Source organism: Corylus avellana, chromosome ca6, assembly GCF_901000735.1.
Source record: "Corylus avellana chromosome ca6, CavTom2PMs-1.0".
NCBI classification, from domain to species: domain Eukaryota; kingdom Viridiplantae; phylum Streptophyta; class Magnoliopsida; order Fagales; family Betulaceae; genus Corylus; species Corylus avellana.
This window is the reverse complement of record NC_081546.1, coordinates 449,084-471,005: the sequence shown is the minus strand read 5'-3', so window position 1 is coordinate 471,005 and position 21,922 is coordinate 449,084. Positions and strand designations below refer to the sequence as shown.

Genomic DNA, 21,922 nt, shown 5'->3' with positions numbered 1-21,922 from the left:
TAATTAAAATTAAACCAAAATTATTAAAAAAACCATATGATTTTTAACTATTTTAAAACTCAAATAAACAAGAAAAAAGAAAAAAGAAAAAATGGTTGAAGGTGTGGCCACCCCTAGAAGACCTCATCATGGTCCTTCGGAGGTGTTGCAACCACCCTCGACGGCACTTGGGGGAGGCCACAACCACCTTCGGAGGGCTTCAGGGATAGTTGCGGTCACCCCAGGACCTTATGTGGGTGGCCGACCACCCACAACATTTTTTGTTTGTTTAGTTTTTTAAAAATAAAATTAAGTTTGAGAACAAATTAAAAAAAGAAAGAAGAGAAAATTAGTTTTTTTAAAAGCCTTGTCCATTTTATGAGGAATATTTACTTTTCTATGTAAGAGATTAGTTATTCTCACTACAGTAACTGTTCATAAAAATATGACAATACAAAAAAAAGAAAATGACTATTCTATCGATTAGTCATTCCGAGGTTTATTACGCAAATCAAACGAGGCATGAGTATTCCTTCCTCCTATCCTAAGCAGAGCAAAAACCGAAGAGTTAGGCTAAGAATTGCTTGCGCTGTCTGTCTGCCTCTCTCTCTCAGTCTCTCTCACAGATTTCACTCTCTCCCTCCAGACTCCAACCTACTGCGCCGCTCCCAGTGCTCCCACCTCCAGTACACGGCTCCAGCTTCCAGTCCCGTAGCACCGGTCAGCCACCTTCGTCCATGTCTAGCCGTCCAGGTTTCTCTCTCTCTGGACCTCTTTCATTCTCTCTCTGTCTCTCTCATTAGCGGCCATATTAGTGTCTTGCATCTTGTATTTTGGCTTCACCGGATCTATTTTTCGCTTTGTGTTTGAATCTTATTCTTTTATCTATTTTTCCCCTAAATCTAGGGCACGCTCCGTCACAGCTCCTTTGGACTCTTCGCTATCAAAATCACGCTGTGCTTGGGTTTCTGATCTGATCGTCCCATCCACCTGTAAGTTTATCTACTGACCTTTCTTGGGTCCCTATTCATCTCATCGATATTGGTCTTGTTCTTTTGATTCTTACATCTTTCTGTCGTTTAATCTTTGTAAAATACATGATTATTTCTTAGTCTTAACATTTTGGGGGTAATCCGTGTGTTTGGTGAATGCAGACTTAACATGTAATCTTAGTCTTAACACGTTCTTTTAGATCCCATTTGTTGGCATAGAGCTGTCTTGATGTCTATTAATTTTTCTGTCGCACAAGCAGCTATGCCTGTAAAGGTGTTCTGGATTAATTTTCCCTTACCTTTATTATCGATTCTGAAACTAGAAACTCAGGATGATGTCTTTGGAATTTGTGGTTTTTGATTATTGGTGACAAATTATATATATATATATATATATATATATATATATATATAGTTAAACAATGGGCTTTTGCTTCACTTTGAGACGGAAGCTTGGCTGATACATGATCTAATTGAATATGAATATTTTAATTATGTGATGATGAAATATAATTATTGAGATGTAATCTTAGTCTTAACGCTTAATGTTTAATCTTTGTAAATAACAGCCTGCTAGGGAGTAAGCCAAATCAGTATTCATTATCTCATTGCTTCAAATTGTAATCCGTGTGTTTCTTAGTACATTTTCGATTCAAGTTTGATGAGTCAACGTTGTTATTGCTTATTTATAAGTTGGATTGTTCTTTTCTGTTTCAAAATTTTTGCTCTTTTCTTAATATTTTTCTTCCTCTCCTTTATTTTTCATATTTGTATTTAGATTGTTGTTGGTCATGGTGTGGTTATGGGTACCTATAATTTTTATACTTCGTAACATTGTCGTATTTTATAAATTTTTGATTTTTTTTCTTCCACTTATTGTAGACTCATGGATGGTAATTCCACTAGTGGTACTAACACTTTTGGTTCTAGTTCTGCTTCATCTAGGCCTAGTCTTTTGGATAGCACTATGCCTTCCATTGATAATGATAATGTTGAATGTGTTGGTGTTGGATCTACAACAGCTGTTGGTACTCAAAATCCTAGTTCAGCTCTCCCACCAAAACCTAAGAAATCTGAGCAAACATCAATGGTTTGGGAACATTTTACCAAGATGAGGGGGGTGATCCTGAGGATCTAAATCACAATGCAATTATTGTAACAAATTGCTTAGTTGTCACACTAGAAGGCTAGGTACTTCATCCATGCTAACACATTTGAGGAATAGTTGCAAAAATATCCCGGTAGGTGATAAGTCACAATCAAAGTTGAGTTTTGATGTTAAGAGGGAAGGACAAGTGGCAGTGGGAGAAGGATCTATTGGTATTCTTATGATTGCGAAATACAATGCTAAAAAATAAGGGTAGCAATATCTAAGATGATATTTGTGGATGAGTTGCCATTTAGGTTTGTGGAAGGTGAAGGGTTTCTGGATTTCATGAAAATAGTTGAGCCTAGGTTTCTAATTCCTTCTTGTTATACTGTGATGAAGGATTGTATTAAGCTCTTCATGTCTGATAAGGAAAAGTTGAGGGAAATGTTCATGACAATTGGTACTTGGAGGTGACAGCGAAGTTGCACACACGCATCACGCATGAGATCCACTCTCCGGCGCATGGCTGCCAGGCGGAGGCATAGAAGGCAGCAACGGGAAGTAGAGAGGTCGATGACGATAGTGGTGAGACACGTTGGTGGTTGGATCTGACAGAGGAAGACAGATCATGCTTCAAAGGAGCCAAAACCGAAACCCAAAACAGATCCGAAAGGAAGAGGCGATGTGGCAGTGCAGAAGAGGCGGCACAGAGGCATTGAAGGGGTAGAAGCTGTGATTTTGGGAGGATAAAGGATAAATCGCACAAGGTGATGGATATGGCCTCAGAAGAGGCTGAATGGATTAGAGAAAACTCTAAACCTAAAAAAACGAAAGGTGAAAACTCCATGAGGAAGGAGGAGAGGGGAGGAGTCCTTCTCTTCTCCCAAACCAGACAGCGGCTAGAGAGAACTAGGGTTTTTTCTCTTTGTAAATGAGGGGTTGGGAGCGTTGCGGGAAAAAATAGACCCTTCAATTTTTATACTTTTCTCAACTAGGATATTCAATAAACCATAGAAAGATGAGAGAAAGAAAGCATTCTAGGAACCTCCTGTCAGAGGTGGCAAAAACCTAATTTAAATTCAACCAACAAGAAACTAAAGCTAACGTCAATACACTGACATAAAGACACACAATGACCAAATCCTTCTTCTACTAATAACAGGATTAATGCATGGTTCTGCTCATTCCATACTAAGTTCTTACAATTAGATTTGGCTTTCTCAACCCATTTATGCTAAATTTGAATTTTGATCATGCACCCTTAACCTAGCTAGTTGCTATTCCTACCACAGGACATGCATGGGCTTTCATCCAAATTTCTAAGTAACAGTACTATCCTTCAAGAGCTGTTTCTTTGAACTCATATAGTCCAAGCTCAACTCAAATACAATTACGCAAACCCAAACTCTTTCATAACCCCAACCTAACTCCATCATTAACCTAATAATCCAAAGTGTACTCCTGTTACGCACAAAGATTTGCATCAACCACAAATCTCATAGCGAACTGAATTCCTTACAATCCAGCAACCGATTTTCCCCGAAACTTCTTATTGGATTGTGCACAAAAGCATGCCTTAACCATTCATAGACCTGATCAAGTCATGCCGAGCATTGATCAAGTAAGACCCAATACAAAACCTAACTGGAATTGAAACTTTAAGCTTAGCTTGGCTTAACTCCCTCTAATTTTCACCAAAGAATAAAATTTCTAGACCCTGTAATTGCCATTAAAGGAATACAAATTTTAAAGTCTTATATCTTCCGCAGCCCAGTTCCTCAGAAACCCAAAAAACCCAATTGAATTCGGTTAAGTAACTATCCAAACTTAGCATACCCAATGTGAACCCCAAAACAAAATTCCATACTTGAAAATCTTTGTTTTCCTCCACTTTCTCAGCTACAAAACAGAATGTACACACCGACAAAACCAAATTAAAAAAAAATGGCGCGAAAATCTAAGTCACCAGAAGCTGATACAGAAACCCTAATCCAACCTTTTCCTTAATACACACAAACACCAATCAGAGACAAAACAAAGAACATATAACAATATGCATAATGATCAATCCGGAAAAAAAGCATGGAGATTTTCACATACTTGTTGTGAACCAAAACAAATAAATAAATAAATTGCTCTCTAATCTGAAATTATCGGCCTTCCTTGCAAATCTGAAAGTTGGGTGAGCTGATTGGTGAAGATGAAAATCAAAAAGAGTCTCTCACAGTTTGTGTACCTTTGAGAGAGAGGGGTTTTGTTCTGTTTTTTCTTCTATGTAGGTGAGAATTGCTTGCTCTTGTGGGCTTGTGGCTCAAAGGGGCTTTTCTGGTAATAAGAGAAAAGTGGATAATTCAAAAGGTGGCCCTGAGTTTAGACAAAATTGTCATCTCAGTCCTACTCGTTGGGTATAAACGAAGCAACGGCCGATATTTAAGACATGTCATCAGGTATTGAATGAACAGTGTCCTTGTTCTCAGTTACCCTCAAGTCATGAAGGTGAGGGACCTTTGCATTTTAATGTGAATTAAAGAAAATTGGGGTGTGGATGCGCTCAAAGTATCAAACCCTTGCTTTTCTTTGCAGAAAAGATTCTGTTTGGCATTAAAGGGTGTGATGTTTGAAGCTTTTAGATTGAGCTAGCTTGCAATTCTAAGAATTCACTCAAAATGAACGGTCTAAATTAAGCTATGTATACCTTCAAAAAAAAAAAAAAAAGTAAAAAGGTGGTCGAACCACCTCTTAAGCTGGGTGTCCACCCTTTTGAGGAGTGGTCCACCATCGTTTTATCTGTTGAGGGTGGCCAACCGCTCCAACAGAATATCTAACCACCTCTTCAAAGGGTGAGGGAGCTCAAGAAGGGTTGACGTGCCTTTCGAGTTTCGTCTACCTTTCGGTTTCTCTTGGGTCATTTTTGACCCATTGCCTACTATTTGTGTATTTCCTGCACTGCATTTTTCGTTTTGGGTTTGTTGTTAGAGAGTCCATCCCTTTTTCAGTGGTCTAATCCTTGTACCCATTCCTTATTTGCTTAGAAAACAAAGTTGAGAAAAGTATCATTTTAGATTGGATTCCATGGGAAAATGTGTTCTACTGTTTGATTTCTTGTTTTGAATATGCTTCCACCAGTGGTATTGCTATCTAATAGAATCTGACTTCATCGTAATCCCTGTAACGCCCCCTTCCTGCAGGAAGACAATACTACATTTCTTAATTAGAAACATGAGTTTATTAAATTTTTAGTTTATGGAATTCTTATATCCTCATGTTTCTAATTAAGAAATTGTTGTACTGTCTTCCTACGGGAAGGGGGTGTTACAATCCCTGCCTTAAAACTGATCCTTGTTGACCTTCTATTTTAATCATAAATTTATTCTAAAAATATTATTTTTCTACATCTTTATTGATAGTTAATATGTACGGCTCAGAGCTTTGGATTTTAACTGTACTTTGAGGCTCCATTCCTTTATTTCTAAAGAATTTCTTTTTCTTTTTGCCAGAAACTGATGTTACAGTACATAGTTGAATAATGGCTGTTCAGACTTCTAGTAAATCAGTATATGATGATGATTTTGAGGATGAAGATGGGCCTACAATTTTCAAAAGGAGTAAACCACTGGCTAAGCAAAATCAATTAAACTCAGAAGTAAAGAAGTCATTATCCGAAAGGCATGATGGACAATCCAATGGTCAAAACTCCAGTTCGCAGAAGGGTAAGATGGTTACATCTAATAAGGCATCATCAGTTAAATCTCCTGCACCCAGCCCAAAAGCGTCAACGTCATCCATCAAAGCATCAACTGAGAAGTCACCGGTAGCAAATTCAAAAGCATCGATTGCATTCGTTGGTCATGCAAAACGTTCATCTGAACAGAACATGCCAACTTCTGTTAAAGAGGAAAAGAGTTCTGTCAAATACTCTTCTGTAGAAAATAGTGATTCCGAAGATGATAAACCACTGAGTGCTAGACTCAAGGGGAACTCCAATCATACCCAGAAAGGGTTCAGCAAACCTGTTCCCAATACATCACCACCACCAGTGTCAAAAATCACTATAAAAAAATCTCCTGAAGATTCGGACGATGAAGTTCCTTTGTCTTCAAGGTTCCCATTGAAAGCCAATGTGGGTACGTCCAGTAGTAAGCCTTATGATTCTGATGACAAGAAACCCTTGGCTTCAAGAATTCAGCAAAATGGTTCCACCTCAAGGGATAAACAGCAGAAATCTTCCATGGTAACGAGTAAAAGACCCTTAGATAAGGCCAATTCCTCTGAACAGTCTTCGGTTAAAAAGATGAAGCTCTCAGATGGATCTGCACCAGTGAAGATTAAGCAAGTATCAGTCAAAGCAGAACCAAAGGCAGCAGATGATGACCATATTCCAATTTCCCAGAGAATGAAGAAATCATTCGCATCAGACAATAAATCTTCTGCCACAAAACAAAAACCAGTAAAAACTGTTTCTACTACTTTCAAGAAAACAGCTAACAAGTCTAAGAAAGCAGTAAAAAATTCAAAATATATAAAGTCGACAAAAATGACACCTAGCTCCGGTGACGGACAGAAGAAATGGACTACCCTGGTTCACAATGGTGTCATTTTTCCACCAGCGTATACGCCTCACGGAGTGAAGATTCTTTATAATGGGAAGCCTGTTGGTTTGACTCCTGAACAAGAGGAGGTGGGTCTCTCTCTCTCTCTCTCTCTCTTGCGTAGATCTACTTTTCTTCTTCCCTGTTCTCTATTCTGATAAAGTCTTACAATTTTTTTTTTTTTTTTTTTTTTAATTTTTTAATTTTTTAATTTTAATTTAATTTAATTTAATTTTTTTCTGTATTAGGTTTTATTGACATACATTTTCCACTTGTTATTTCCTCAGAGTTTCTAATACTTTTTTGATGTCCTTACTAAAATTCTATTTGCAGGTTGCCACAATGTTTGCAGTGATGAAAGATACAGATTACATGCAAAAGGATAAGTTCAAAGAGAATTTCTGGAATGATTGGCGAAAGTTACTTGGGAGAAACCATGTGATTCAGAGCTTGGAGAAATGTGATTTCACCCCAATATATGACTGGTACCAACAGGAAAAGGAGAAGAAGAAACAATTGAGTACAGAAGTAAGTTGATAGCTCTGGGTTTGATAAACAATGAAGTTTACTTGATGAGCTTGATTAGAATTCAAATCATCCTTTCCATCTTTTTGTTGATTTCACTTCCAAATTTGTTCTGCATTTTATTGACTAGTTTTTATCATAAGCAATGTCAGTAACGAAAGACTATGGTTTCTTTGCCTAAAAAACTTGAGATTTTTCAACATATACTTTGGTGTGTGATTCCTGTAGTGTCCAATAATAGGATTTTTTTTTGGTTATACTTCCGACATTTTTCTGACTTACCCATGAATTGATGCCTTTTGTTGATGATTAGAAGCAACTTCTATGGAGTTCATTAAATCTTACAACTGGTTCATGTGAAAAACTTCTCATTAAAGAGACTTGATGCATTTAAAAGGCATTTGACTTGTATGTTTGATCCATTAGCTTTTTGACCCACATCTGTGCTAAGAAATTATCATACATGATTTAAATGACATTTTTTGATAATTTTTATTGCAAAACGGTTGTCTTTGTTCTTTATCCACATCACTCTCTCAGCATATATGTATGTCTAAGCATGGTTTAGATTAGAACTTCTATTACCAATAGTTAATAAGAGCCAAGTGGTCCTATAAACGGCACTGAAATTAGTAGGCATTCCGTTTCTAATCATGGTTTTTATCTCGAACTAATTTGTTATATTCCCTTCCTAGTATGGAAGACAAGTTCTCGTGAAGCATCATGTGAATGCGATCAATTGCTTCTCACATAACTGCTTATGCCTGTGCTTTTACAGTGAAGACAACACGTCAATTTGCGTTACATGCTCCAGTTTGAATTCTAATTGATATCTTTCTGCATAAAAAATGTTGACTTAGGATTTTCTATTCATGCAGGAGAAGAAGGCCTTGAAGGAAGAGAAATTGAAACAGGAGGATAAGTATATGTGGGCCATTGTGGATGGTGTTAAAGAGAAGGTTACTTCTACCTTTGATTTTCTTTTGTGGGTTTTTTTTTTTTGGTTGGGGTTTGGTGGTGGTGGTGGGGATTGTGGATGTTTTCCCTTCTTTCCAATTTCCTAACTTATCCTATAATGTGCTTACTTATGTTATGTTCTGTAGGCTTGTTGGTGATTGTTTTTGAATTTGATGATGTTGTTTGGACCATTAATTCTGTTTAATAGATTGCATTAAACCTTTCTAGCTGCACTCGTTTTGCCTGTTGCTTCGCTTTTAGTAACAAGCTGTAGGGATCTGAATATGATTCTGTTACCCAAGGTGTCTACTTATAAAAGATATTTTCTGTGATGAGTCATGTAACTAGTGAAACTTTCCATAAATTGAAATTGGATCAGAAATTTCAGTCTTTTAACCATATGGTTAAGGCCTTTTACATTAAAATGACTATGCAGAGCCATTGTGTTACATTGTTTGCGATAACCCTTTCATGATCATTTCAAAATTACCATGATTTTTTTGTCTTCAATCTTTGGAAGGGGTTTTTTTGGTTCACTTTCAGAATTGATAATTCTTGCCATCTTCATAATCACCCCCTATTGTTTCATTTTGCTTTAACTTGTATATAGAAAATAAACAAACCATTTCAAATTTTTAACTTGTGGATTTTTTGATAGTATCAAGTTCACCTTTTGATTTTACTGCTTACCTAGGTGCATTGAATACTGTATGGCGGTTTAGGAAGATGTTAGAACTTGTATTGGCAATGCACATGTGGTTATATTGCCGGATTCTGCTCCTTTGTCAAAAGTTGTGTATGGTTGCCTCCCTACCATTCATAACCCCCAAGAGTATTCCACGAAGGTGATGTCACTAAGTATCTCGTGTAGTGGATATGAAGGATGATGGAAGCTCCTTCAACTGTGCTTGGATTTAAAGCTCCTTCAACTCCACTTGGAGTTTGCTGTTCACATTTTCAAGCTCTCATTCTCTGTACACCATTATTGTGCCTTGTAATTGGTTTATCAAATTGATGATGCCTAAGAGTGATAGATGGGTTTTCAATATGTTAGTTTTTGCCTTTATTTCTTCTCTTATTTTGCAATGTTAGATATCGCTGTCTTCTTTCCTATACTGCTATTTATGTTGTTTATTTTCATTATATGGATCTGTTTCATTGATTACAAATAAGTTCTAGATGATAACTACAATCTCATTTTATTTTCTCGGACCTCAAAGTATGTTGTTGGTATCCTTAAAGCATGCATTTAATTTTTTATTACACTCTCAATCTCAGGTTGGAAACTTCAGAGTCGAACCACCTGGATTATTCCGAGGCCGCGGAGAGCATCCAAAGGTTCTGTTGACATTTTTGTACTTGCGATCATTTAGATTTGTATGCAATTGTTTATTAGGATTTGCTGTGCCTATATGTGGGTGTTTTTCTTTAATTCTAGAGCTTATTATTTGATTTTTCCATTGATTATTTGTTTATATGGTGTCAGATGGGAAAGCTGAAAAGGCGCATTCGTCCTCGCGACATCACAATTAATATTGCAAAGGATGCTCCAATTCCAGAATGCCCTATCCCTGGTGAAAGGTTTTGTTCTTCACAATCTCCTTGGGAAGAAAAAAAGTCATCAGGAATTTTTTAAGGACAAGATATAGAAAGTACTATATTTTCTATTGTTATTGTAATGTATATGATTGTATCTATGTATCTACGTTTGTGATGTCAAATATATTGTATTATATTTAGGCCAAAAAGGAAAAAGCATATATATGTGTGTGTGTGTGTGTGTGTATATATATATAAATTTTTTTTTGGTGTATTTTAAATTTTAGAATTTGTGATATTTGGCAGCTGGAAGGAAGTAAGACACGACAATACTGTTACATGGTTAGCTTTCTGGAATGATCCAATCAATCCAAAGGAATTCAAGTATGTGTTCCTAGCAGCTAGTAGTACCTTGAAGGGGCAAAGTGACAAGGAAAAATATGAGAAAGCAAGGATGCTGAAGGTGCTTTACATGAAATAAATTACTGATCATGATGTTTAAGGCTCTTTTCATCCTTTTTGCCAATAAGCTTTCAATAATTGTCATTTTGTTAGTTTCCGATGATACGAAGGATCTTGTCATTTTTTACTAAAGCTCTGCGATTTTGAGTGCAGGACTACATAGAAAACATCAGGGCTGCATACACGAAGAATTTTACAAGTAAAGATGTATCGAAGCGGCAAATTGCAGTTGCTACCTATCTTATTGATAAGCTAGCTCTGAGGGCTGGCAATGAGAAGGTATATTTTGTATAGATATACTTCAGCTGTGCCTATTTGATATTTCTGTAAACATCCACCCTTCTTTGCGCGCGCGTGCACATACATATGGGTATAGGTATTTGTCTGTTTGTCAATAAGCAGTGTGTAGAGCAGAGTTACCAAAACAGAAGAAACCTGTGTAGCTTCCATTAGTTGATGGATAAGGCTTTTCAAGCTCAGTTGAGTTCTTTTATCCCAGGCTAGGCCGTATATTTGGCACTACAAAAAGCAATGAAAGATCTTTAGCTTAAAAGATGACTGGCATTTTGATGACTTAATTAGGTTTCTCTTTGGATTGAAAGAATGGGCAGGACCATGTTTTAGTTTCCCTTTATGCTAGTTATTGCTTTTGTTTTTCTATTTCTTGTTTCTAAACAGGCTTGCCGAGGTGACACTATTGCATGCATTTTACTTTTTTATTTGCTTTATGCAGCTTAAAATTCTGTGTAGCAATCAGCTGTTCAATTTCTTGTGTTTGCATTTGGTAGCGAACAAAAAATCATGGTTTTCTTCATATTATTGTTTGCTTTCCTGCAGGATGATGATGAGGCTGATACTGTTGGTTGCTGCACGTTGAAAGTAGAGAATGTAAAACCAGTACCCCCAAACATGTTGGAGGTATCATGGAACTAGTTTTAGAACTTTTTAAACTATCCCGCATTGTTCCTAACTTATAGTTTATTACCAACGATAACCAGTGGACTGTTTTTGATAAATTCAGTTTAACTTCCTCGGTAAAGATTCAATTAGATATGAAAATACAGTTGAAGTTGAGCTTCCTGTTTACAAGGCAATTATGCAGTTCCAACATGGTGAGTTGGCTAATCATTTTAGGTTTTCTACACATATATGTAGTTTGTGAGTGGAGCCAATGAGTATGTATTCTCTGTTTGCTCCAGGAAAACGTGGGTCTGATGATCTTTTTGATCAGCTGGACACCAGTAAATTGAATGCTCATCTGAAGGAACTCATGCCTGGCCTTACTGCAAAAGTCTTCCGAACGTTTAATGCGTCCATCACGTTGGATGAGATGGTAAGATACCACATGGACCTCAGAGCGTCTCGAGTTTGCATTTTTGCCATTGATATGAAGGCGAGCAGGGTGCTTGCCAAGGCACTGATGCAAGGCACGAGGACCCTTAACTTTATTGTTTAGCATTAACAGCGTTCAATGAGATAATTCCTTTGCTTGTATGAACGTTTAATTATCTGGTCCTTTGTTTGATTTTCTTATACTGTTTTTTTTTGGGGTTCAAAGGAATTTTTTTGTCCAACTTCCTGTTAAGACCTCTCTCTCTCTCTCTCTCTCTCGCTCTAAATTGGTTCATTTTCTTATGACAGTTGAATAGGGGAACTAAAGATGGAGATGTTGCAGAGAAAATTGTAGTTTATCAGCACGCAAACAAGGAGGTAAAGACAGTTCCTCGTGAAATGTTTCGACTTATTTAATGTTTTTTTTTGAGTTACTTGTGGCATCTACAATCTGGCTTTTCTGGTTGCAGGTCGCGATCATTTGTAATCATCAACGCACTGTTTCAAAATCTCACAGTCAACAAATGTCAAGGTTAACTGAGAAGATTAGCGAGCTTCAGGTAATGACCTTTATGTTGTTGAAAGGCATAGGTGGTCATAGATGAAGTATAGAGTGATGGTCTACTTTGGGCTTGGGAGTGACGTTCTTGCTTGATGGACTTATCATTGTTGCTGTGTGCATGCGTTTTAAGGAATAAAATATCAATATTGACCATCATATCGAAGGTCCAATGAACAAAGTTATCAATAGATTAATCAATGGTGGAGTTGGGGAGGGCTTCACTTCTTAAATTTTATCCAATTGAACAGTTTTAGAAGTTGAATTTTGCTAGACGAGGCAATATAAAATACTCCTTAATAGTTTCTATATCAGGGATGCAAAATATGTGTGGGCATGCATTTGCATGGACCTTGTGGTGAACAGTTGTGGTGAACAGTTTTAAGTCACGCTTAGCTAATCTTTTCTATTTTTGTTCTCTTTTTTTTTTTTTTATGGTCTTTTTGGTAGGGCTTGCTGAAAGAGTTGAAGACAGATTTGGACAGAGCAAAGAAAGGAAAGCCCCCATTAAAGAGTGCTGATGGAAAACGAAGAAACTTGGCTCCTGAAGCGTAATATTAATTACTTGTTTGCTTTTTTATGCCAATTATTTGTCCTGTTTGAATATGCTATTTCACTCGATCTGTTTGTTGTACTATGTTACTCGTACAGTATAGAGAAAAAGATTGCTCAAACCAATGCAAAGATCGAGAAGATGGAACGGGATATGAAGACCAAAGAAGATCTGAAAACTGTGGCATTAGGCACGTCCAAGATCAACTATCTTGATCCTCGGATCACAGTTTCATGGTGCAAACGGCACGAAGTTCCCATTGAGAAGGTGAATAACTTCTACCATTTTAGATGAAATATCTTACTGACAAGCATGCTTCAGTTTCACTGGAAGCAAAATACGTACTTAGAAAGTGAAAGTTCTGCCGAGTGAATAAAAAAAGAGAAATGCTACATGCATTCCCACATGAACACTTCCTCCCAAGTCCGGAAGACTTGGGAGTACATGTAGCATTTCTAATAAAAAAAGAATTGAGTATGGTTTTGAAGCAACTGCATTCGATCATTTTGTTCAAAGGTGTAATTGTTTCTTATCACTTAATTGCTTCTTATTTTCCTGAACTTCTACAGATATTCAACAAGTCTCTTCTGGCAAAGTTCTGTTGGGCAATGGATGTGGATCCTGATTTCAGATTCTGATGCTAGCTTGGCCTAACAAAAAGAAAAGAAAAGAATTGTTTATCTTTTTACATTATAGATATTCACAATTTTTTTAAAATCTCCTGCGGAAAAATTGGTGTAGGATGTTCATCTAATCTAATTATGGGATGAGTTACCCCTTTCGTCACTTGTTTTCTCTTTCTTTTTCTTTTTAACCCTTTTGGTTAAGAAGCCGCAGCAACAATTGTTTGCTTGAAACTTTCAAACATCTTCTTTTAATATAGTAATTAACGACCACATTTGAATCTTGGGGCTTTTAGAGTACAATTCTCGTATTAAATGCTTGAAAACAGAAGAAAGTATCAAGATAATCGACCGCTTTGAGAGGATTGGACCTCCAAATGGTCACTTGGCACGAAAATAACCCATTTGATGGAATATGCGACCAATCAATTTTAAATTTTGTACCCCTTATTTAGTGAGTGCTTATGGAGAGGAAGAAGTGTGAGCTTGAGGCAAATGGCCAAAAAATATCTTCTACTTCATATGATTATGAAGCAAATAAGAAGATATTTTATGTATCAATACTTGCATCTACTGCAGGTGGGGTAACAGCTATTTTTGGTATAAAAAGTTAATACTTTCTATGGTATTAAAAGTTATTTAGTGAGACTATTTTGTTCTATTCTTCCTTGTTCATACATCAATTTGGCATTAGGAGTAAAAATCAAATCTGAACATTTGTCAAAGAATAAGACAAACAGAAAAGGTAAAATCATCTCCATAGATCTTTTGAATATCTAGGTTTGTCATTTCCGATTGATACAAAACAAGCCAATAAGTTTACACATCTGGGGCTAATCAAGTTGGCATGTAATGTAAGCAAGAGAATCGACAAAATGAATCGGGGGTCCAGTTGGTATAAAGTGTGCTGTCATTACATACATTTTTGCACTATTGAATTTACATCAGATATTCATCAAATGCTGCAAATTGCATATGATACAGTTGAGGGGCTTTATCTGTTTTGTTTTGGTCAAAAATAATATGAGAGATACTCTACATTCCACAAACCGTGACCAATTTCCGAATAACTTTTGTTAAGAATATCCAAAACTATTAAATAGTCCTTCAGAAGCGGCAGTCGATCACACTGTATCTCATCGTCTCGTGTAATCATGCTAAACATCGACTTGCTATGCCTCTCTGGTGAGGGGAAGTCTCAATGTGAATATTCTACTTTTTCGAATACTCAGATTAATAAGGAGTAAGAGGTGATGGCAATCCTTTGGCATGTTGGCTCTCCATCTCAAGAAGCATTAAGGATTTCTGCCTCTGATACCTGTTTCTCTTTGCGGCAAGTGCTGAGAAAAAAGTCATCATATGAAATTAAATTGGCACTCAGTACAAAAACAAGGGCTTAAATACAAAACATCCGCTCACGTGATAAAAAGAACAATGTCTAAATAGATCAACTACATGTTAGTCATCACATGGACATTGGAACACCTCCATAAATTCTAGAAAGGATTTGAAAATATAATCAGAAAGGCACAATTGAAATAAGAAAATTGAAGTTGTCAACCACAAGTTCTGTTAGAACATCAATTTTGAAATTTGTGGAAAAACACTATCTTAGATTTTAGTTCTGGTTCATAGTAGATCCTCATGTTAAAATTTGTGTGGTGTTTTAAAAGTATTTTACATTCAATACAGATGTAGTGGTGATTCTGAATTCAACCTTATGTTTGATAGTGAAATATGCATAACTTGATTTAAAAGGAAGTAAAGTAAATCAGCAGATCACAGAGCAGACCATAAGAAAGCATATTACGGTATCTCCAAGCAGATACAAAAATGGAGAGGAGAAGAACAAGGGGAGATGATTGACAGATTTGAAATGCTTTTTAACTTACACATTAAATCTTGAGGTAGAGCAAAGTCATAATCATTGCTACCCCTTCTGATGCAGAGTATGTATATCACCAGCAGCAGCACACAGAAAACAACAAGACATGACAAGCTTATCGCAATTTTACCCCTGGTAGATAAGCCACCATTTTCCCAGAATATAGGACATTCTGGCAAAGGAGGCATACCACACAGACCTTTGTTACCAGAGAGGCTGTCAAGAAACACATTTAGCTCATTATGTAAGGAAATGTATAATATAACAGCCACTTCTAAAAATGATTTACAAAATTAAAATGTAGTTATACAATTAGGAAGATCAACAGATAGCACTTTATTTAACGACTTTGGCTGCAACGATATGCCAATAAGAGAATTAATTGTGTTGATCACAGTAATGAACTGTTTGCACTCCTTTTTTCCGCAGCAGCAAAGGTTCTGCAATTAATCTTATTTGGATCCCTAGAAACTAATGTTTACTGGTAGAACAAATGACTAAGGCAGAAATGATTGCTGTTATAGCTTTCAAGAGAATGGATAAAGGGCGAGGGAAGTGAGAAATATATTTAAACTGATATCCCTAGAATCAATGCACAGCTTTTTATTGAATTAACAAAAAATATATTAATGCATTTACAATAATGAAACAAATCAAATTATAATTAACTGAGGAATTCAAGAAAACATAGTTTTGGTAGCTTGCTGAATTTGTTGCCTTTTTTTTTTTTTTTTTTTTTTTTTTTCTGTGTGTGTGTTTGTAGGGCGGGGGGCTTAAATTGGAAGTAATTTAAGCGGGATCTCAGTACCATCTGTCTTAAAAATGAGATCAGAACAAATATAAAGTTGATGGTAAGAATGCAATGATTAGCTATATTTGAAAAGATGCTTAGGCCTATCACAAAATTATAGTCATAAATTGTTAGACTGGATGGAGCCACTATTGCTATAGTTTATACATAAGATAGATATAAATGTGAATTTTCCAATTCCATACACAAATTGTTAAATCATTAATCAACCATAGCCAATCATGTACACTACAAAATTTGTAAGCTTTACAGATTCCTTAATATTTAAAATAATCAAATAAACGAAGAGCAATTCAGCTAGCAAATTAGATTGTAACATACTCAATAGCTCCACCATGCACACCAATTGAATAAAGTTCCTCAGGTACTCGTCCTTCTAGTAAGTTATCATTCAATAGCCTGACATTAAAGAGATAATTAAGAAAAATGTTACTTGACCCTGTTATAAAAAATAAAAAATAAATTAAAAAAAGAAAAAGAAAAAAAGGAGAGCTTTACAAAGTGTTTAGGTTCAGGAAATTAATTAACATTCCTCCTTAACTTTGTATCACAATTTTAGCTTTTGAATTGGCAGATGCTAAAGGATGGAGTCCATGTATGCAAAAAGGATATATAATCAACATAACATGTTGGAGCTTTATAACATTAGTTCAAGTGGTACTTTTTAACAGTATTATAAGAGCAGCATTGGGAATAACTATCTTCACACTCATATCGAGAAGCACCTTTGATGTTGGGTAAGCTACTCAAAGTAGCACCCTTGCACTGTTATAACCCGTTCAGATAATTCATCCAAAAAAATAAACCCATTCAGACAAAATCTTATCTTTTTGGCAGTTGAAAAAGCAATATTTGATTTAGGGCTTTTCAAAAAAGGAACATAATGGGGATGACTGACAATGCAGCATCTTGCATCGCACAAACTGCATTACTTCGAGAGAAGGTTCTAAAATACATTATTGAGGAAACCTTTCACAAAATGCATTACTTGTCAAAGAATAGGTTAAATTCTAGATTGAAGAATTTAATTATATTAATTTCTAACTCAAAGAACTCTAACTATTCAAGCTACATTTTCATTCACAATTGGCTTGATTAGACTGTTGGGAAATTGATCATTTTCCAATATGTGTTAATCATTAAGGCGTTGACACTCTAATACTTTGAAAAGGTAGGTGTTATATTCTGATCAAACATGGGGCGCTGGATGCCAATCTACTTAGCAAGCCATTATCCATACTGAAATAGACAATTAAATCTGTATTTTTAAATGTCAGTTAAAATGATGACTATATATGATGTAGAAGGATATATTGGTAAACTCCATTAATCATAATAGATAAAGAATCAGAACAGACACATGCACAGTACTTACACCAGCCGCAGACTTGAAGAAGATAGACTGCCTGGAATGGACCCTGTGAACTGATTGTATGACAAATCCCTACAACGTACAAAGCATACTAACAATGATGGATAGTGTATGTAAATCTGACAGTTAGTCGTATCAATTTGCATAACTTAAATAACATTGTATGCAGGGGGTTGTACTAAACAAATGTGAAATACTTACAGCTGTATGAGAGACTTTTGACCTAGCCCAGATGGTAATGTACCTTCCAAAGAATTAGAACTTAAGTTCCTGTAAGTTTAGAAAAATAAAAATTTAAAAATATTTACATCATTCTATACACTAACTACATACAAAAACTATATGACGTGCATGTACACACAATCTGGGAATAAAATAAGAAACACCATTTCAACTTAAGTTAAAGCAACTGCATCAATACGTTAGAATATAACCAAACTAGAATTGAACAAAAGGCACAACCTTCTAAAGGTATTAACAATAGAAATCTATCAAATTCACAACTTAGGAAAAAGGAAAATAACCATCATTTTAACAATCTACTTAAGAATCTGTGGCAAATAGTTTTTGGATGAGCTATCACTCCAATCTGAACATTTATCAAAATTAGGATATGTTGGCTTAAATTAGAGGAAGCAGCTTAAAATGAGTGCATTTGTGCTATAACTAGCACAATAATAAGTGAAGGGGGAGACATGGTGACCTATAACTGGGGAGAGAGGATATAAGCCTAGAGATTGAGTACAATAGTGAGGAAGGATCCATGCTCATTGAATTATTTCCAATGCTAATTTTGATAAATGTTCAGATTGTGATTATATGAAAGGAGGACATGGTGACCTATGACTGGGGAGAAAGGATATAAGCCTAGAGATTGAGAACAATAGTGGGGAAGGATCCATGCTCATTGAATTATTTCCAAGTGGAAAAACATTATAATTAGACACTTTGACATGTTGAAGGCAATAAATGTAAAGGATGTGCATTATATCAAAAGTTGGCAGTTGATACTTACAGGCTTACCAAGTTTGACAAAAGACTGATCTGATCACTAATGTATCCTTTCAAGCCTTGACTTCCAAGATCTCTGAAACGTATGATTGAATCAATATATAATTTAAAAGAATAGGAGTTTGGCACAAGAATAAGGTTTCTTACATGATGAGAAACAAAATGAAATACAGTGTCTAACATGAACAGATTTGGAAGTAAAAGAAATAATTACATTTGAGATATAGCCAGGGCCGTTTCATTCTTGTTGAGATGGCATGTAACCCCCTCCCAAGCATCCCAATTTGTTGGAGCACAAGGATCACCATTCCAACCCATTCTATCAGGAACACGAAGTGAATCCTTCAATGCTCTCATAGCAATCACTACGAAGGAAGTCCAAATTAGTACGCCTTACATTGTTAAAGAAGCAACCACATTCCCAAAATTCCTAGAGTGTGTTTCTGGTTATTGAAAACATTTTAATGTTTTCATATTTTTCAAATTAAAAATAAAAAATTTCAGCCTTTCTTATACCCCCATTCTCACAGAAACTTGTCTTGTTTTCAAACCACCAAACGCATTTTCATTTTTGACAGCTAATTTCACCATTTATTTCTCAAAACAAACCGGGAGAAAGGGATATTTTCAATGACAAAACAAGCCCCAGTAATCTCTATTTCATTCATTTCCTTACCAAAAGATTTGTTTGGTTACAAAGAAGCACAAGGGGAGATTATATCAGAATTTCCATGCTTCCATGATCCTAAAATCTCTTGCTTTTCTTCGTTTCCCTCGTCATCTAAGCACACCACGAAATACCCAAATGCATGCACCATAGTAAAAAATTCTTAGGTCCAGTTCTCATAAAAATAAAAATGCAGGGCAAGCCGGAAACCAATTTTCAAAGATCCAAAGCAAACACATTAACCACATCATTGTCATCTATACCACCTAACCAAACAAGCACCATGTCCTTCCCCTAATCATTTCCATACTCCCCTATCCCAGATTCTTCTAAGGCTACATCAAGTTTATCTTAAGGGAGTTTATATTTATAGATTGGAGTCGTTTTTTTTTTTTTTTAGCAGGTAAGAGTTTATTTTTAATTTTACTATCAAGTACCAAAAGGAAAACCCGGACTGTATATTTACCTTGCTCAGGCACCGTGGAAAGATCAACCGGAACAAGAGCGTAATTCTCGAGCCCGCAAATCACCGGCGCGCCAATCACCGGCACCAGCCTCACGGTCAGCGTAGTGCTGCTCAGATTCTTCACCGTGTAGTGCCAAGTGTACGCCGCGAAGCTTCCGACCTCTTTGTATATATCGATCCTGTTCACGTTTTTCCCGTTCACCACCACGTCAAACACTCTCTGCTCCGCTTTTTTCACGCTGGAATCTATCTCCACAAAGTGAAACCACAACAAGTAGTCTAGCTTCGCGTCCACCGGAAGCTCGTACTCCAGCGCTGCGTCCCCGCCGATCGTCACCCCCGTCTGGTACAGCTTCATCGGGAAGTAGTTCGGCGTCGCGATAGTCCCGCTTATGGAATTGAGTGTGGATATAGTTCTGTACGCTTGGGCAGAGCCGGTCGTTTGGAGTCGGAACTCCTCGTCGGACTGCCAGGATCGGCCGAACAGGTCGGTGTCGTTCGTAAATCCGGGACCCCATTGGTTCGACCCGCATGTGAGTCTACCGTAGTTGACCAGGATGTGGCTCCTCCCGGTCGATGCGGAGTCGTACGATAGCGGGTCGATTTGATTGATCTGGAGCGACCCGATAACGGGCGGGTCAGTGGCCATGCCATAGAAACATACGTCAACGTGGCCGTCGGAGACGTACGCAAGGAGATCCGAGTACGCGCCGTCGCGAGCGATTGACTCCGACCAGGGGGAGCGCCAGCTGTAGACGAGCGTGCCCTCCACAGAGGCGTCAAAGGAAGGTGAGTGAGACCTACCGTCGTAATTGTCGTAGACGGCGAATGTACGGACATAGTAGCGGCCGTCTGGGACCGGAACGGAGTAGCAGTTCTTCTTGCCGGAGGAGAGCGGGAAGTAGCGGAGCGTCTTCTCCTGCGGGTGAACGAAGTGCAACGGCTCGGAGACAAGCCCGGATGCACCGCCGCTGTAGAAGCGGTCCGAGAGCCAAATGGTGCCGAAGGAATCGGTGCTGTTGGTAGGCCCGCCGCAGTCAATATAGTAGGAAAGCTCTGTGGAAAAAAAGAAAGTGAAAAATGCAGTAAGTGACAGTTAAAAAGTTAGCTAAAGGAGAAGGGAATGGGGATTACCGTAGGGGACGGAGGAAGAGATGAGCTGAAGAAGGGAGAAGGAGAGGGAGAGGAAGAGGAAGAGGGGGAGAAGGGACATGGTGTAAAGTTAGGGTGGTGGATTGTGTTCGGAGAGAATGGGAAAAAAAAGGTGGAAATTGAACTGAGAAACCAGTCAATTAATGCGAGATTAGCGGAGAAGTTTCGAAAGGGATTTTGAATGAATAGGAAAGAGTGTGACAGGAGCTGCTGATTTTGGTGCCCAGCACTGGAGAGAGACTGTGGCCTACCTGAAAAATTGACTTTCATTTGAGCTCCGGGTCTAATGGTGCTTAACTTATCCTCATTAGATTGATTTTGAAAATCTTTTTAACGGAAGGGTGATACTCTGAAAAACAAGCTGATTTGTTTCAAATGTGATTTAATTAGAGAATTACCATATAACTTTCCTTCAACATTATTAAATTAGTGTTTAAATTTGTTGTTATAGCACTTAATTATCATATATATTTTTAATCTAAAATATTTATAATTATTGTATGCATTTTCAACTTTTTTTTTTTTTTTTTATTTAGTCTATTGAATTAACGTGTATCTAAAATATATGTAATTCTCAAACACCCTATTAAAATGTGGGAGAAAATCACATATATTTTGAATGCATGTCATTTCAACATAATAAATTGAAAATACATATACAAAATATTCAAAATTTGTTTCATCCTTATTTTTTGGGAATATGATCTTCTTTATTTTAAATAAAATGAGATATATTTCATTTAAAATGGAAATGATTCTGAGTTTTTTTGTTTTGTTTTAAAAGCATATCAATTTAATAGAATAAGTTTGTTTTTTTTTTTAAAGAAAAAAAAAATCTTTATGATAATTCAATTTAGTTGAAATTTTGTCTTTTTTTTTTTTAGCAAAAGGATCGGCCGGGCTCATTGGAAATCGCACAGAAGAAGTTTAGATAGTAAAAACTGCAGATGCTTCTTCAAATTCGACTGAGCTATAGTCTGATCCAACTCCATCAAAACATTAATAAAAATTTAATACGGTTAATACTAATTAAGTATATGTAAAAATTCTTTATTTTGAGCCCGGACCACTTAAATATATATATATATATATTTTTTTACCATTAAACCACGACCATTGATATGGTGAAATTTTGTCCATTAGAGATGAATGGGAAAACCTCACACGTGAACCGCACTAATAGTGCCGCTGGAGTGGAGGTAAGGTAAGAGGAATCGGTGGCGCTGAAAATGGAAATGAGAAAAGAAATAATAATTAGGGGTAGGGACGATGGTTGACAGGTGAGATGCTTTACTTTAGTCTTTAGGTGAGTAGTGATTAGTGAATGGGCGGGTACTCATAAAGCGAAAAGGACTTCC

At 36.7% G+C, this 21,922-nt stretch overlaps 2 protein-coding genes across 2 annotated transcripts; one reads left to right on the top strand and one right to left on the bottom strand.

The window, feature by feature from the left end:
* Nucleotides 1–489: 489 nt before the first annotated feature.
* Nucleotides 490–13,363, top strand: LOC132183779 (DNA topoisomerase 1 alpha-like). The gene is made up of 17 exons (XM_059597196.1): nucleotides 490–732; nucleotides 886–971; nucleotides 5,559–6,739; nucleotides 6,984–7,178; nucleotides 8,054–8,134; nucleotides 9,411–9,470; nucleotides 9,619–9,713; nucleotides 9,978–10,134; nucleotides 10,287–10,412; nucleotides 10,971–11,051; nucleotides 11,155–11,245; nucleotides 11,333–11,466; nucleotides 11,775–11,843; nucleotides 11,936–12,025; nucleotides 12,475–12,575; nucleotides 12,676–12,844; nucleotides 13,147–13,363. Exons 3-17 carry the CDS (start codon nucleotides 5,588–5,590, stop codon nucleotides 13,213–13,215), a joined length of 2,670 nt encoding a protein of 889 aa, XP_059453179.1. The 5' UTR covers nucleotides 490–732; nucleotides 886–971; nucleotides 5,559–5,587; the 3' UTR covers nucleotides 13,216–13,363.
* A 578-nt stretch (nucleotides 13,364–13,941) lies between these two features.
* LOC132184694 (receptor-like protein 4) lies at nucleotides 13,942–20,827 on the bottom strand. Its single transcript, XM_059598420.1, has 9 exons — nucleotides 20,547–20,827; nucleotides 19,413–20,468; nucleotides 18,494–18,644; nucleotides 18,284–18,355; nucleotides 17,470–17,538; nucleotides 17,272–17,340; nucleotides 16,218–16,295; nucleotides 15,093–15,301; nucleotides 13,942–14,540 (listed from the first exon to the last, which is right to left on the bottom strand). Exons 1-9 carry the CDS (start codon nucleotides 20,623–20,625, stop codon nucleotides 14,434–14,436), a joined length of 1,890 nt encoding a protein of 629 aa, XP_059454403.1. The 5' UTR covers nucleotides 20,626–20,827; the 3' UTR covers nucleotides 13,942–14,433.
* Nucleotides 20,828–21,922: the final 1,095 nt, after the last annotated feature.

Bases quoted from the DNA above. Each gene is read 5' to 3' on its own strand.
- LOC132183779 (XM_059597196.1), top strand. From the start codon at position 5,588: ATGGCTGTTCAGACTTCTAGTAAATCAGTATATGATGATGATTTTGAG. The intron at 8,135-9,410 runs GTTACTTCTACC...TCTCAATCTCAG, and splicing joins TGGATGGTGTTAAAGAGAAG to GTTGGAAACTTCAGAGTCGA. The intron at 12,576-12,675 runs GTAATATTAATT...TTACTCGTACAG, and splicing joins AGAAACTTGGCTCCTGAAGC to TATAGAGAAAAAGATTGCTC.
- LOC132184694 (XM_059598420.1), bottom strand. From the start codon at position 20,625: ATGTCCCTTCTCCCCCTCTTCCTCTTCCTCTCCCTCTCCTTCTCCCTT. The intron at 20,469-20,546 runs GTAATCCCCATT...TTTTTTCCACAG, and splicing joins CTCTTCCTCCGTCCCCTACG to AGCTTTCCTACTATATTGAC. The intron at 17,539-18,283 runs GTAAGTATCAAC...CTAAACTTACAG, and splicing joins TTGTCAAACTTGGTAAGCCT to GAACTTAAGTTCTAATTCTT.